This window comes from Ctenopharyngodon idella, chromosome 9, assembly GCF_019924925.1.
Source record: "Ctenopharyngodon idella isolate HZGC_01 chromosome 9, HZGC01, whole genome shotgun sequence".
NCBI lineage: Eukaryota > Metazoa > Chordata > Actinopteri > Cypriniformes > Xenocyprididae > Ctenopharyngodon > Ctenopharyngodon idella.
The window spans coordinates 20,453,120-20,466,969 of record NC_067228.1 but is presented as its reverse complement, the minus strand read 5'-3'; the positions used below and the strand labels follow the sequence as shown (position 1 = coordinate 20,466,969).

Sequence of the window (13,850 nt, the reverse complement as noted above, 5' to 3'; positions counted from 1 at the left end):
ATTCATAATGCATAAAGAAAAAAAAGTCAAACCAGGGACCTTCATAAGAAAAAGTCTCTACAAGCGAGGTATACAGAGCATATCATCAAGCATGAACTTCCTCAAAAACCTGAGGCACCTTTGAACCTTGATCAGTCTCAAGAAACTTGGAAGAAGAAGGAAGAATGTTTCCCATCCACCAAATTCAAATTCTTTTCTGTTCCACATAAAATACCTGCTCCCCAAAAAAGACGATCAAGAAGGATGTGGAAGTGGAAACTTCAAGTTCTGATGCATGTCAGCCTCCTGCAGAGGGACTCCATGTAGATGAACAGGTAATGAATCATAGTACAAAACTTTAAACTATTAATTGCATATATGAAGGTACACTATTATTTACTCTAATGAAGTCATATTAACAGAAGAAGTTCAGTATCAAAGGTTTGAGGCTGTTTTGATGGACACACACAGTTCCAGTTCCAATAGCTTTTGAAAACACACTCACAGCCTTTCAAAAGCAGTTGGAAAATATTTATATTAATGTAAAGAACAGCTGAAATTTGTTTAATGATAATTTTAACTGAAGAAGTTCAGTATCAAAGGTTTAAGGCTGTTTTGATGGTCACACATAGTTCCAGTTCAATAGCTTTTGAAAACACACTCACAGCCTTTCAAAAGCAGTTGGAAAATATTTATATTAATGTAAAGAACAGCTGAAATTTGTTTAATGATAATTTTAACTGAAGAAGTTCAGTATCAAAGGTTTAAGGCTGTTTTGATGGTCACACATAGTTCCAGTTCAATAGCTTTTGAAAAACACACACAGACTTTCAAAAGCAGTTGGAAAATATTTGTATTAATGTAAAGAACAGCTGAAATTTGTTTAATGAAGTCATATTAACTGAAGAAGTTCAGTATCAAAGGTTTAAGGCTGTTTTGATGGACACACACAGTTCCAGTTCAATAGCTTTTGAAAAACACACACAGACTTTCAAAAGCAGTTGGAAAATATTTATATTAATGTAAAGAACAGCTGAAATGTGTTTAATGAAGTCATATTAACTGAAGAAGTTCAGTATCAAAGGTTTAAGGCTGTTTTGATGGTCACACATAGTTCCAGTTCAATAGCTTTTGAAAACACTCACAGCCTTTCAAAAGCAGTTGGAAAATATTTATATTAATGTAAAGAACAGCTGAAAAGTGTTTAATGATAATTTTAACTGAAGAAGTTTAAAAAATAAATAACACACACACACACAAACAAAACATAAACGACTGGTTAATCAAGCTACTTAATACAGGGTTTCCACTGTCATATATGCGATGCTAAAGGCTATTTATGTTAACCATTGCGATTATAAATACACACGTTTATGGAAAATACCAGAGACTGCTTGAGGAACGTAGACATTTCTTATATGATTACAATAGTGTATTTATTTGGTTTAATGTTTTATCTCTCTTCCCTGAGCCTTTGTTGATACCGAATGCATACGCATATCTTTCACAGATTCACACACTCCGGTTAACTCGTATAACTCATAACTCCTGTTTTCCTCTCACGAGCTCCCTCTGTTGCTCTGGCTGAAAGGACCAGGATAGATAGACAGGAGAGATCGCACAAACGTCCTCGGATTGCAATCATCGCATAATTTAGAGGAAAATTAATAGAAATGCTCAAAAAAAAAAAAAAAAAAAACCGTAAACATAGGATATGTTATCAATATATTTCTAAATGTGTAAGCCTTTGGACTTAAAAACCGTAATGGAGTTGTTTTGTGCATTCTTGTGATCGTAAATAAATGGAAGCAGGTGCAACTGAATAGGTATGTGTTTTCTTTTTATGTCAATATAAATATCAGTTAGATTTAGCATGATTGATGTGCACTCCTGACATAAATTAATAAATTACTGTTACTGTAACATTTTTTATTGTAAAACATTGTTCAGATATTTATGCTGGAATCTTAAATCTTTAAGTAAAAGCCAAACGTTCGCAAGTTTGGATCGCTAAATCTTGAATGACTGTCAGCTGTTGAATGAATGAGTGTCACGTCCAGCTTGTTTACTTCGAGCCGGAAGACGCTCCCACTTTCGACGCAAGGCCTCATGGGGCGTAGGAAACTTGTGGATATGCATCAGTGTGTTTGACTCATTAGACAAGTCAGTTGAGATGGCAGCTCTCGCGAGTGGGTGTGGTTTCAGCGCCGACATCCGACACGCCCCCAGCGTTTGAGAGCAGAGAATACTGCTCATTTTTTCGAGATTTTGATAACTTATTTCATTTACTTGCAGATTTTTTTTAATAATTCAAATTTGGCTGGGTGGTTAATAATACATTTTTCTGCGGTGTGACAAACTCAGAACACATACTTTGAAATTACTTTACAGGGACTTTAAGCAAATTTATTTGTTGTTTATTTGCCCTATAACAGGCCAAACTGATCTTAAATAAAAAAAAAATATGTGTAGCCATTTGGTATACAGGCACCACTGCATTTTGAGCATGAGCAGTTGTTTTTAATTTAAATTAGATTGTATAATTTCAAAATTTACAGAAAAAAAACAGCATGGTCTGACTTTATAGCTTTGTGAAATTATGCTACATAAGACACCTGCACAAAACAAAAATAGCAGATGGACTGAATGAAAATGCAAATTCACTCTCTAACAGTAGGTGGCGCTTGTGGAACAGCAACGATATAGCGTTTCCTTGGTTACCGCTGTACACAAAGCAGAGCTGCGCTTATAAAATAGCCAGGCTACTTATACGGAGATCAAAACTTTTCTGAAGACAGTTCCCTTCTAAGTTACATTCATATAAAACCCAATTCAATATTTATATGTTTCTTCCTATATTTCACAAACAGTGAGCTTAGCCTGGTACAGTATTGCTCTGCTGCTGGCGCGTCTGTGTTCTTCTCTTTGCGTCCATATTCAGCACGTGACTGTGTTAACGTCCTGTTTACAGACGTCGTAATATTTCCACACAAATGACAGTTTGGGAATTGATTGCAAAGCAGTTTTGTTTGCAAGTCCAGAATAGATATTGGCCAAAAAAAAAAAAAAAAAAAAAAAATATATATATATATATATATATATATATATATATATATATATATATATATATATATATTGTTCAAATCATCCCCCAGGCCGGATTGGACACCTTTGTGGGCCGTATTCAGCCCGCGGGCCGTATGTTTGACACCTGTAGACTTCCGACAAGTTCTTTGTTTTAGATGTAAAGGGACTCTGGTCTAAATAATTCCTGTTACGTGGTACCTGTTACTTTTCACAGCGTTAGTCAGGATTGACCAATCATTATCGTTTGTGATTACAGGATAAGGATTTTATATATATATATATATATATATATATATATATATATATATATGTATTTTATCTACATTGTTATTTTATCGGATTTGTTTGTTAGGTACTAATTAAAAGATTTTAATTTGTAATACAAAAAAAAAAAAACGTTACGCGATTTGAATATGGCTGAAAGGAAGAATCCGATCGCCCCCTGCAGGGAGACCAACAACAACAAAACACATACTTTTTCTAGTCAAATTAGAATACATTTCAAAGTGGTCGATTTTGGAGATATATTTGATGCTAGAAAGACAGTTACTGTCTGTTTGAGTAGTTAACAAGAGTGGTTTCATGCATGCCGAAGATGATGACGATGTGACCCGCCTTCGAGGCAATAAACGGAAACCGAAACTTAATTCTACTGGAAGAAACAGTTCAATGAAAACAACATGAGTCGCTTTTGAATGTCAGCCCGGCCCGCAGAGCTCAAGATGGGTTCGGATCAATATCGATCATCGCACAAAATCAATTGTGTATTGTGCAAGAAATCAGACGAAGACGAAATCACTGGACCTCTCTCATCCAAAGAGAACATCTCCGCACACCAGAACTGTTTGGTAACAAGCCTTTTTTCATATTGTAAGCCTTACGGAAATGTATTATTAGTGCTGTTCGTGGGAGCGTGTCATGTGTTTATTTTATTGTGTCCTCAGTTATTTGCATCAGGGATCTACTGCAAGAACTCGCCCACCTATGATGACCTGTTTGGATTCGATGTAGACGATGTTAAGGACGAGCTGCGGAGAGGAAAAAGACTAGTGCGTTTAACCGCAGAAACAAATGCACAAACACATTATCTGCATAACTTTTTTCTCGAAATTTTTTGTAACACTTTACATATCAAAGTGTCTACACAAAACACTAATATAGATTAACAAAGTGGAATTGCGTAGCTTCAAATGATTGTAGTCAGGAGCATTTTATGTGTTATATTCCAAAAGTAATTAAACATGACAAGATTTTGTACAGTACATGTAATTTGATTGTTAAGCATAGTATTTTAAAATGTAACACAACTGTCATCATATTCTTGTTGTTTTTCTGTTGATGCATAATTTTTGTGTCTTTATTTTCAGCTTTGCCACCATTGTAATAAAAATGGGGCTACAGCAGGATGTGAAAACAAGAGATGTAGGCGCTCGTACCATTATCCCTGTGCTATAGAGGCCAATGCCAAAGCTATTGAAGACTTTACTGAAGGCAGTTATAAGTAAGATGAAAGAATCTGTTTCTTTAGATGCCTTCGTTAAATGAAAATGTAGTAAAATAGCTTAACCAATGTTTCCTTTTAGACTGCTCTGTGAATTACATGATTCAAAATCCAAAGGAACAAGTAAGTGTTTAAATTTTAAGAAATTCTATGAAATTATTTTTTGCAATTTTATTTGTATCAGTGATGCAAATCTGTAAGCAACTTTATTTAGTGAAAATTGACATTTTCTGAGTTGGTGTTTGTTTATTAGGTTCAGTAAATTTGCAAGAGGCCTCAACATCTGGTCTCAGTGGCTCTAATAAGAAACGAAAATCAGCAGACAGTCATGGACGAAGAAGGCCTGACAGGGTCAGCACACACACATACACACTTACAGCTCAAATTTATAAAACACACACATTGACGTTTACCTAACCACATTAGAGTTCATTTAAAAACTTCACTGCACAATACTGAAATAAAGACATATAAGTGGCACATTCATTTTGGTTTCTATGTGAAAGTCTAGATGTGATTTTCTTCTCTTTCTTCATTTAATATCAGAGTGAATCTAATTCATCTACAGGGTAAGTGTGCAGTGTGTGTTACTCCTCATCTGAACTCATCTGTTTAATCACAGAACATTGTCACATTAATAATTACAGTGTAAATACTACAGATGATCTTGTGTTTGCGCTCTTTCAGGTCATCAGAAGTGAGTTTGTCCAGAAAGAAGAAGAGGAAGTCAGCACTAGATTTAACTTCTTCTCAACAGTTTTCAGAGTCTGGTATTTATTTATACAATTAATTAAGGCTTTATATTAAGCAGTACTACAGTAATACTTAATAACCCAATTCAGTTCAGGGAAGTAGAGTGTTTATTCACTGTTCATTACATATGTTTATTCATCAACATGAGAATAATAGCTTGTTTTTTGGCATTTTAATGCACATTTGAGTCAATTTAAATGTAAAACATTAATAAAATCTGACTATTATGATGTCTTTATCATAGATGATGACGTTGAACCCATGTTTGCTCCAGTAGAGTCAGATGTAGAAGAGTGTACACCTCCAAAACAGCACAATGTGAGTTTTCATGATATAATCTGGCTGTTTAATCTGTGTCTGTGTGCGTCATGTGAATATCTCTAATTACATATGATCTTGTAAACATTCAATTCAGGCTGCAAATTCACAACTCTTGTTTCCAGCAAAGAAATTGTTTATTGTCTAATATTATAGTAATGTTGTAGTAATTGCTCTCTGTTCTCTTTCAACAGCAGTCAACTCCTGACCCTGAACGTAAAGGGTATGTTGATCTCTATTCACTCATTAATAAGAAACAAAGGACGAGAGGTGATTAGGGCTATAGTCGTCCATTATATTGGCAAAATCCTTGTCTATAAGTTCCGTCAACAAGTTTCTCTGTCTTTGTAGGCCACGTGAAGAACTCAATCCATCAGCCACAGGTACAAATGAACACTGTGTGTGAAAGTAAAGGTTCATTTTTAATTTCTTACTGTATAGAAACATAATCTCACTATTTCCAGGAGCTGATTGGGATGATACTGATATTACAGTGGCTCGTTCTAGTATGAGATGCATCTATGTGTTTGTTAGGTTCATTAAATGGGGGCTTAACATCTGATCAGAAGGCTTGTGGATCAGCAGACAATCCAGGAGAGTTGCATGGCAGGGTCAGCTCACACACATACATGTTGCATTTTGATGTTTTATGGGGACATTCCATAGACATAATGATGTTTATGCTGTACAAACTGTATATTCTATCCCCTAAACCTACCCATCACAGTAAACCTTCTGCATTTTACATCACTTAGTATGATTTATAAGCTGTTTTCCTCTTGGGGACAAAAAATGTCCCCACAAGGACAACGGTTTAGGATATTGCCATCTTTGTGGGGACATTTTGTCCCCATAACGTAGGGTTTACCTGAACCACACACTTAAGCTTTGCTTCTCATAAACACAATTATTGATGTTTTCTTTAGTGCAGTCATCATCATTAAGAAAACAGACTAAAATTTGTCTACAAATATCATTAAATATCACTTCATAACCCTAACTTAATTTAATTAAAGTTAATGTCTGATTATGAGATGTTTGAGTTGTACTTCAATTCAGCAATGGACATATTGATTGCATTGCTCCATCATCAAACAGATATGGTCTTGTGGCCTTTGAAAACAAATACACTGAATAATGCTGATTAACAATGTATAGCTTATTCTTATTTTCTGTTTTATATTTTTTATTATTTAATAACAGAGCACATCTGATTTACCAAAATGGTAAGTAGTACAAACTTTTAATTACAGAATATTGTCCAGTTATTAATCACAGACTTAATTATCTTTTGTTTGGTTTCTTTTAGCTCACCAGAATTGGAAACGCCCAGACGAAAAAAAAGGAAATACATTGTATACTCAGGTGTTTAATGTTTATTTAATTTAATTTCTCTGTTTTTCAAAGTGAGAATATGAATTGTAGGTGTTTCTTAGCCTGCATAAAACAAGTAATTAAAATCAGAACAATTTGAATAATATGTCTCTATTTAGATGATGAAAGTCCCATCGGCACTAACCCTGTAGTAGCTCCTGTAGCGTCAGATCTGGAGGAGTCTCTGCTTCCAAAACAGCCCAATGTGAGTTTTGTGTCATAAGATCTCACTGTGTCTGTTTACACCAAAGTTTCATATTAAACTTCACTGAAACTGCTAGTCCAAGTTTAAAGAGACCGGTCACCAAAAAATACAATTCTGTCATCATTTACTCACCCTCATGCTGCTCCAATCCTGTATGACTGGACCTCATTGACTATTAATATGGACAAAAAAATTTACATTTTGCAAAGTATTTTCTTTTGTTTAAGAGAGAAGATAGTCATATAGGTTCAGAAAGGCATGAGGGTAAGTAAATATCAGAATTTTCATTTTTTGGGTGAACTATACCTTTGAGATCTTATTTGCATCACACCACGATGAGTGCATATGAATCTTAAAAGCATTTGTCAGTTTCAGTATCAATAACATTGTAGCAATAAAGTGTTTCTCTGTTCACTTTTAATAGCAGTCCACTCCTGTGCCTGAAAATACAAGGTATGTTTTGTGTTTAGAATTTATTATAAGCAACATGCTTCTCAAAACTGTAACCAGTTTGTATTTGTTTGAAAGCAGTACAAATACAAGATTACCACAGTTTAACATGGTATTTTAGCAAAAACTGTAGTAAAGTTATGTAGGGGAAACCTCCCTGAAAAATTCACTTTGTCTGCAGGCCCTGTGAAAAACTCAACCTATCAACCACAGGTACGACTGTTTATGTTTTTATAATTAAATATACAGGGATTATTATTTATCATTCCTTTTTGTAAAGAAAGTCTCATTATTTTCAGGAGAAGATGATGATGACACTGACATTGAATTAGTGAGTCCATCTGTACAGAATACATCACACTCACGTCACACCGTAAACAAGTCTTGATGGGGTTTTTTTCAGATGTATTTACTGATATTTTCATGTCACTTGACAGGAAAAAAATGACAACAAAAACACAACACAAGGACACACAAAACCTCAATGGCACATTGGGACAAAGGCATTGTTTGCTACATACTTATCAGTCTGATACATGTCAAGAAAGATTCCCGGGATTGTAATAAACCATCAGGCCAGCACTGAACATTGAGTACAAAGTAACAAATTGACCAGGACTTTAAGGCAAAATTGCCACCAAAAGTAACAAAAATTAAATATTAATAATTAATTTTTCCTGTAAAATGGAACGCTCAGAACAATAACTCCAAAAATGTAAACATACATCCAATACCATATAAAATTTAGTATGTTCAATATGGGAAATCCATCACAGTCCAGTACAGTTACACTATCGTTCAGAAGTTTGGGGTTGGTAAGATTTTTTTTAATGGTTTGAAAGAAGTCTCTTATGGCGAACCTCTAGGCTGCATTTATTTGATCAAAAATACAGTAAAAACTAATTGTAAATTATTATTACAAAATAACTTTGCTATTTACAAATATTTTAAATTGTAATTTAATCCTTTGCATTTTCAGCAGCCATTACTCCAGTTTCAGGGTCACATGATCTGTTCAGAAATTGTTCTAATATGCTGATTTGGTGCTTAATAAACAAGTTTTGACAACACTTATGCTGCTTAATATTTTTGTGGAAACCATGATACATTATTTTAAGAATAGAACGTTCAAAAAAAAAAAAAACAGCATTTATTCGAAATAGAAATCTTTTGTAACATTACAAATGTTTTTACTGTCACTTTTTAAGTCCTTGCTGAATCAGCAGAATTTCTTTAAAAAAAAAAAAATCTTACTGACCACAAACTTGTGAACGGTGTATTATACTCACCACTATACTCAATCACTCTTAACTAGCATGCATTAGTTAATGGTGTGATTGCTTACAGTGCTCTCTCTCTCTCTCTCTCTCTCTGTCAGGAAGTGTCTCAGAGTTTGTTACAATTAGAAAGGTATCATACCACTGCTCCATTTACCGTTATTGTGGACTCGGGGCTCTCAGCAGAATCAGGTGCGTTTATCTCTCTGCTGTTGTCTTGCTGCTGTCATTTCAATGAGGTGTGAAACTGCTTGCTAATAGGTTCTGTCTGTGTTTCAGAGTACAGTCTAGAACCTGGTTCACCTGTCAGTGCTGACCCAGAGGCTGTTTGCCTCTCACCTGGTTCTGTCTCAGCCCCTGAACATGAGGATGAAACACCATCCACAAGTAGAACCTCGCTGGCGCCCAGAGCTCCACCCACTGACACAGTCTCACCAGGTACTGTTGAATCTCAGCCAGACCAGCACTGTGACAGCGAAGGTCTCTTAGGTCAACCAGAGTCACCTCAGCGTTCAAGTCCAACTGTAGATGTTCCAATGATGGTAACATCCGCAGTACGAACACTCTCAGCATCTGACTTCAACATCAAGCAGCAACCAGAACCTTTTCCTCCTGCTGGGGTGTCTACATCACCAGATCGGCCCGCTGCATCAGATGCTTTTGATGTAAATAGCACAGGACCCCAGTCCAATGCCACCATATTCTGGACTAGATGCAATCAGGCCGGGTGGACTAAAGAAATCTTCTCGGAGCTTGTGTCTCAGCTGAGCAGCCTGGGAGAAAGAGTACAATCACAGGAAGCCAGCCACCAAGGTGAGAACAGTCTTAATTCAGACTGGTTTTGGGGAATATTCCAGGTTCAATACAAGTTAAAGGGTTAGTTCACCCAAAAATGAAATTTCTGTCATTAAGAATCTTCAGAACACAAATTAAGATATTTTTGATGAAATACGAGGGTATCTGAAGCACACATAGGCAGCAACGTTATTGCACCTTTTGAGATCCAGAATGGTATTAAAGACATCGTTAAAATAGTCCACGTGACTGCAGTGGTTCAACCTTAATGTTGTGAAACTACGAGAATACTTTTTGTGCGCAAAAACAAAACAAAAATACTGAGCCGGCTTTTGGATGTAAACACGGAAGACTGCACTGTGTTCGCTACACCAACTGCGTATGACAACAGTTCAAATTGTTAAATAAAGTCGTTTTTGTTTTGATTTTGCACACAAAAAGTATTCTTGTCCCTTCATAATATTAAGGTTGAACCACTGTAATCATGTTGACTATTTTAACAATGTCTTTAATACCTTACTGGACCTCAAAAGGTACAATGACTTTGCTGCCTATGTGTGGTTCAGAAACCCTCAGATTTCATCAAAAATAAATTAACTCCGAAGATGAACAAAGGGCTTACGGGTGTGGGACGACATGAGGGTGAGTAATTAATGACAGAAATTTCATTTTTGGGTAAACTTAACCTTTAAGCTCAATAGACAGCATTTGTGGCATACTATCACAAGCATTAAGTTTCACTTGTTCCTCCTTTTAAAAGAAAGTAAAAGTCTGCAAATGAACAAGGTCATTTTATAGACATTACAACATTCATTTCAATAGTATAGTCACAAGATGTTGTGGTCTGATTTTGCTTTGATCTAATGTGAGTGACAGGTTATCCCGCCCTTGCACCAGGAAACACGTCATCAGAAAAGAGAAATGGTTTTGCAAGAGGGATGTGCGCGATAAGTCATTCATAATAAATATTGCAATATTCCATAAAAAAATAAGAATTGTCAATTTTGATTTCATGGAATCAAAAAATAAATGAAAACAACTTTACAGCTCAAATAATACACAAGGTTTAACAGAAGAATTCATGTACGTGCTTTTATAAAATTTTAAGCTCCACATTTTTGCTTTGAAATTCTCCAAAACTCAGCCATTACAGGTTTCTCATCTTAACCATGATGTTTGCTTTTTTTTTTTTTTTTTTTTTTTAAGAAAATGAGGGATAATTCAAATTTTTGTGTGTTGATCAACATTATGCCACAAATGCTGTCAACTGAGCTTGAACCTGAAATACCCCTGTATGTTTTTAACCCTTTATAAAATTGATGGAATGTTGAGTTTTTCTTTATACAGCTGAAAGGCTGATGGCTTTTAAATATTCCACAGACTATGATGTTGCTCTCAAACTACTAGAGACATCTGGACAACTACCTCGCATTATTACTCAGCTGGAACAAGGTTTCATTTCATTCATAACCACCTAAATCTAAAGTGTTACATTATTGAAACCCTGTAAAAGTAAGATTTGAATGTATGTACTTATAATCTAAATGAGTAAATTCTGGTCTAATCGCTCAGTATTGTTTGTGCCTTGTAATGAGTCACACATTATAAAGGAGAATTATTGTGGGGACTCAAATGGCATTGTTTCATGAGAATTAATTTGTTTTTTGTGTTTCCAGATTTGGAGAAGCAGAAACGAGATTTGCGGAGGAAAAAAACAGCACTGAGGGATGCCAGAGCTGTACTGGGTGTTTAATATAACAATATAATCATCTACTCTATAGTAGTATTAATACGTTTTATCATTAAAAAAAAACAAAAAACTTTTTTATGCCTACTTTAAATAATAATATAATACAATACCTGCTACAAACAGTCAGTCTTTTACACCTTTTTTTTATATTCAAGTGATGCCACTGTTTATACTGTATGTTTACAAAATCTTTGTTTAGTTTGTTTTTGAATGGAAGTTTACATCAATGACAGAAATCTCATAAAAAAATATTCCTGGTATATAATTTTGATATTATCATTCTTATGTTCTCATTCTCTAAATACATACCTGGAAACTAGTCGCTTTTCAGCGAAATTCAACTTTTGAATCAAAGTATTCATTTATGTGAATAGACTGGAGTGAAACTGTACATTTGAAAATAAAGGTTCCAAAAGGGGTTTTCTGTTAAATCCTTTTTATGATAGCCACCATTGAAATGCAGAAACATAATTATATCATTACAATATATTTCCATATAATGTACCAACTGGGGTTCCCTATAAATTTTACAGCATTCGCATCAATAAATGTCTTTTTTTTTTCTTGAAACAAATGTCTTTTCCCATTTTTTTTTTATCAGTGCACCAGAATGCTAAGCTTTAGCAGCATGCTAAAATCACACAAAATAAAATTTCTCCTGGGTGAGGATGCCCCCAGACACCGCTACAGCAATTCATAAACATCACCTTTTTCACTTCTTGTGAGTTTGCAGGTCTCGAAATAAAGCAAGGTGCAGGCAAAGAAATGTTCACAGTTCCTGCTGTTCTTAGCCTGCATTGTATTTTAAAACTTTAAGAGTGTGCAGTATGTGTGTTATACACAGATATGCGGCTTATATTTTGTCTTGAGAGTGTGTTGACTGGGGAAGTGAGACTTCACCTGCATCTGCTCATCTGTAAACAGCTCGGAGCGGGAGACTGAACAGCCAATCAGCACACAGATAAACAACTTCTAATGATGCCTCACATCAACCACTAACTTGCCTGAAGGGCCAGTCAAACGATTTATTAGTGTGGCTTTATAAAAGGAAAAACACTTCATTCCCAAATATCCATACAGACACTAGGTGGCAGCAGACACACCTCAACAGCTTACCAGAAAGGGGGTGGGGGGGTGATCATTTTAAATATATATATACAGGTGCTGGTCATATAATTAGAATATCGTGAAAAAGTTCATTTTTTTATTGTAAATTATTTTAAAAAATGAAACTTTCATATATTCTAGATTCCCTGCATGTAAAGTAAAACATTTCAAAAGTTTTTTTTATTTTTTATTTGTTGATTAGAGCGTACAGCTCATGAAAGTCCAAAATCCAGTATCTCAAAATATTAGAATATTTACATTTGAGTTTCATTAAATGACCATCCCTACAGTATAAATTCCGGGTATCTTTTGTTCTTTGAAACCACACTAATGGGGAAGACTGCTGACTTGGCAATGGTCCAGGAGACAATCATTGACACCCTCCACAAAGAGAGTAAGTCACAGAAGGTCATTACTGAATGGGGTGGCTGTTTACAGAGTGATGTATCAAAGCATATTAAATGCAAAGTTGACTGGAAGGAAGAAATTGGGTAGGCAAAGGTGCACAAGCAACAGGGATGACCGCAAGCTTGAGAATACTGTCAAGTAAAGCCAATTCAAACACTTAAGAGAGCTTCACAATGAGTAGAATGAAGCCGGAGTCGGCGCATCAAGAGTCACCACACTCAGACATCTTCAGGAAAAGGACTACCAAGCCACTTCTGAACCAGAGACAACGTCAGAAGCATCTTACCTGGGCTAAGGAGAAAAAGAACTGGACAGTGAACAGTGGTCGAAAGTCCTCTTTTCAGATAAAAGTAAATTTTGCATTTCATGTTGAAATCATGGTCCCAGAGTCTGAAGGAAGACTGGAGAGGCACAGAATCCAAGCTGCTTGAAGTCTAGTGTGAAGTTTCTGAAGTCAATAATGATTTGGGGGGGCCGTGACGTCTGCTGGTGTTGGTCCATTGTGTTTTATCAAGTGCAGAGTCAATGCAGCCATCTTCCAGGAGATTTTGAAGCACTTTATGCTTCCATCTGCTGACAAGCTTTATGGAGATGCTGATTTCCTTTTCCAGCAGGACTTTAGCACCTGCCCACAGTGCAAAAACCACTTCCAAGTGGTTTGCTGAGCATGATATTACTGTGCTTTATTGGCCAGCCAATATGCCTGACCTGAATCTATGGGATATTTTCAAGAGAAAGATGAGAAACAGTCGATCCAACAATATACAGATGATCTGAAGGCTCAATAGTGCCTCAGCAGTGCCACAGGCTGATCACTTCCATGCCACACATCAGTGATGCTGTAAT

The 13,850-nt window shown here is 35.6% G+C and overlaps 1 protein-coding gene across 4 annotated transcripts; it reads left to right on the top strand.

The window, feature by feature from the left end:
* Positions 1-3,476: 3,476 nt before the first annotated feature.
* On the top strand, positions 3,477-11,908 carry phf11 (PHD finger protein 11). Of its 4 annotated transcripts, none has more exons than XM_051906167.1 (22): positions 3,477-3,914; positions 4,011-4,115; positions 4,434-4,567; positions 4,650-4,690; positions 4,821-4,918; positions 5,114-5,136; positions 5,255-5,337; positions 5,565-5,638; positions 5,833-5,861; positions 5,990-6,021; positions 6,173-6,249; positions 6,842-6,864; positions 6,948-7,003; positions 7,132-7,217; positions 7,645-7,670; positions 7,849-7,880; positions 7,967-7,998; positions 8,105-8,170; positions 9,046-9,136; positions 9,224-9,757; positions 11,120-11,191; positions 11,416-11,908. In XM_051906167.1, exons 1-22 carry the CDS (start codon positions 3,762-3,764, stop codon positions 11,490-11,492), a joined length of 1,944 nt encoding a protein of 647 aa, XP_051762127.1. In that variant the 5' UTR covers positions 3,477-3,761; the 3' UTR covers positions 11,493-11,908. The 4 variants fall into 4 exon arrangements, with proteins under 4 accessions (XP_051762127.1, XP_051762126.1, XP_051762129.1 ...); XM_051906166.1 differs by having other exon boundaries at positions 3,478-3,914; positions 7,642-7,670; XM_051906169.1 differs by lacking the exon at positions 8,105-8,170 and having other exon boundaries at positions 3,480-3,914.
* The last annotated feature ends 1,942 nt before the right edge of the window (positions 11,909-13,850 follow it).

Excerpts from the sequence above, each read along its gene's own strand:
- phf11 (XM_051906166.1), top strand. The coding sequence starts at position 3,762 with ATGTCAGCCCGGCCCGCAGAGCTCAAGATGGGTTCGGATCAATATCGA. Across the intron at positions 6,022-6,172 it reads ACTCAATCCATCAGCCACAG|GTTCATTAAATGGGGGCTTA; the intron begins GTACAAATGAAC and ends TGTGTTTGTTAG. Across the intron at positions 7,671-7,848 it reads CCTGTGCCTGAAAATACAAG|GCCCTGTGAAAAACTCAACC; the intron begins GTATGTTTTGTG and ends CTTTGTCTGCAG.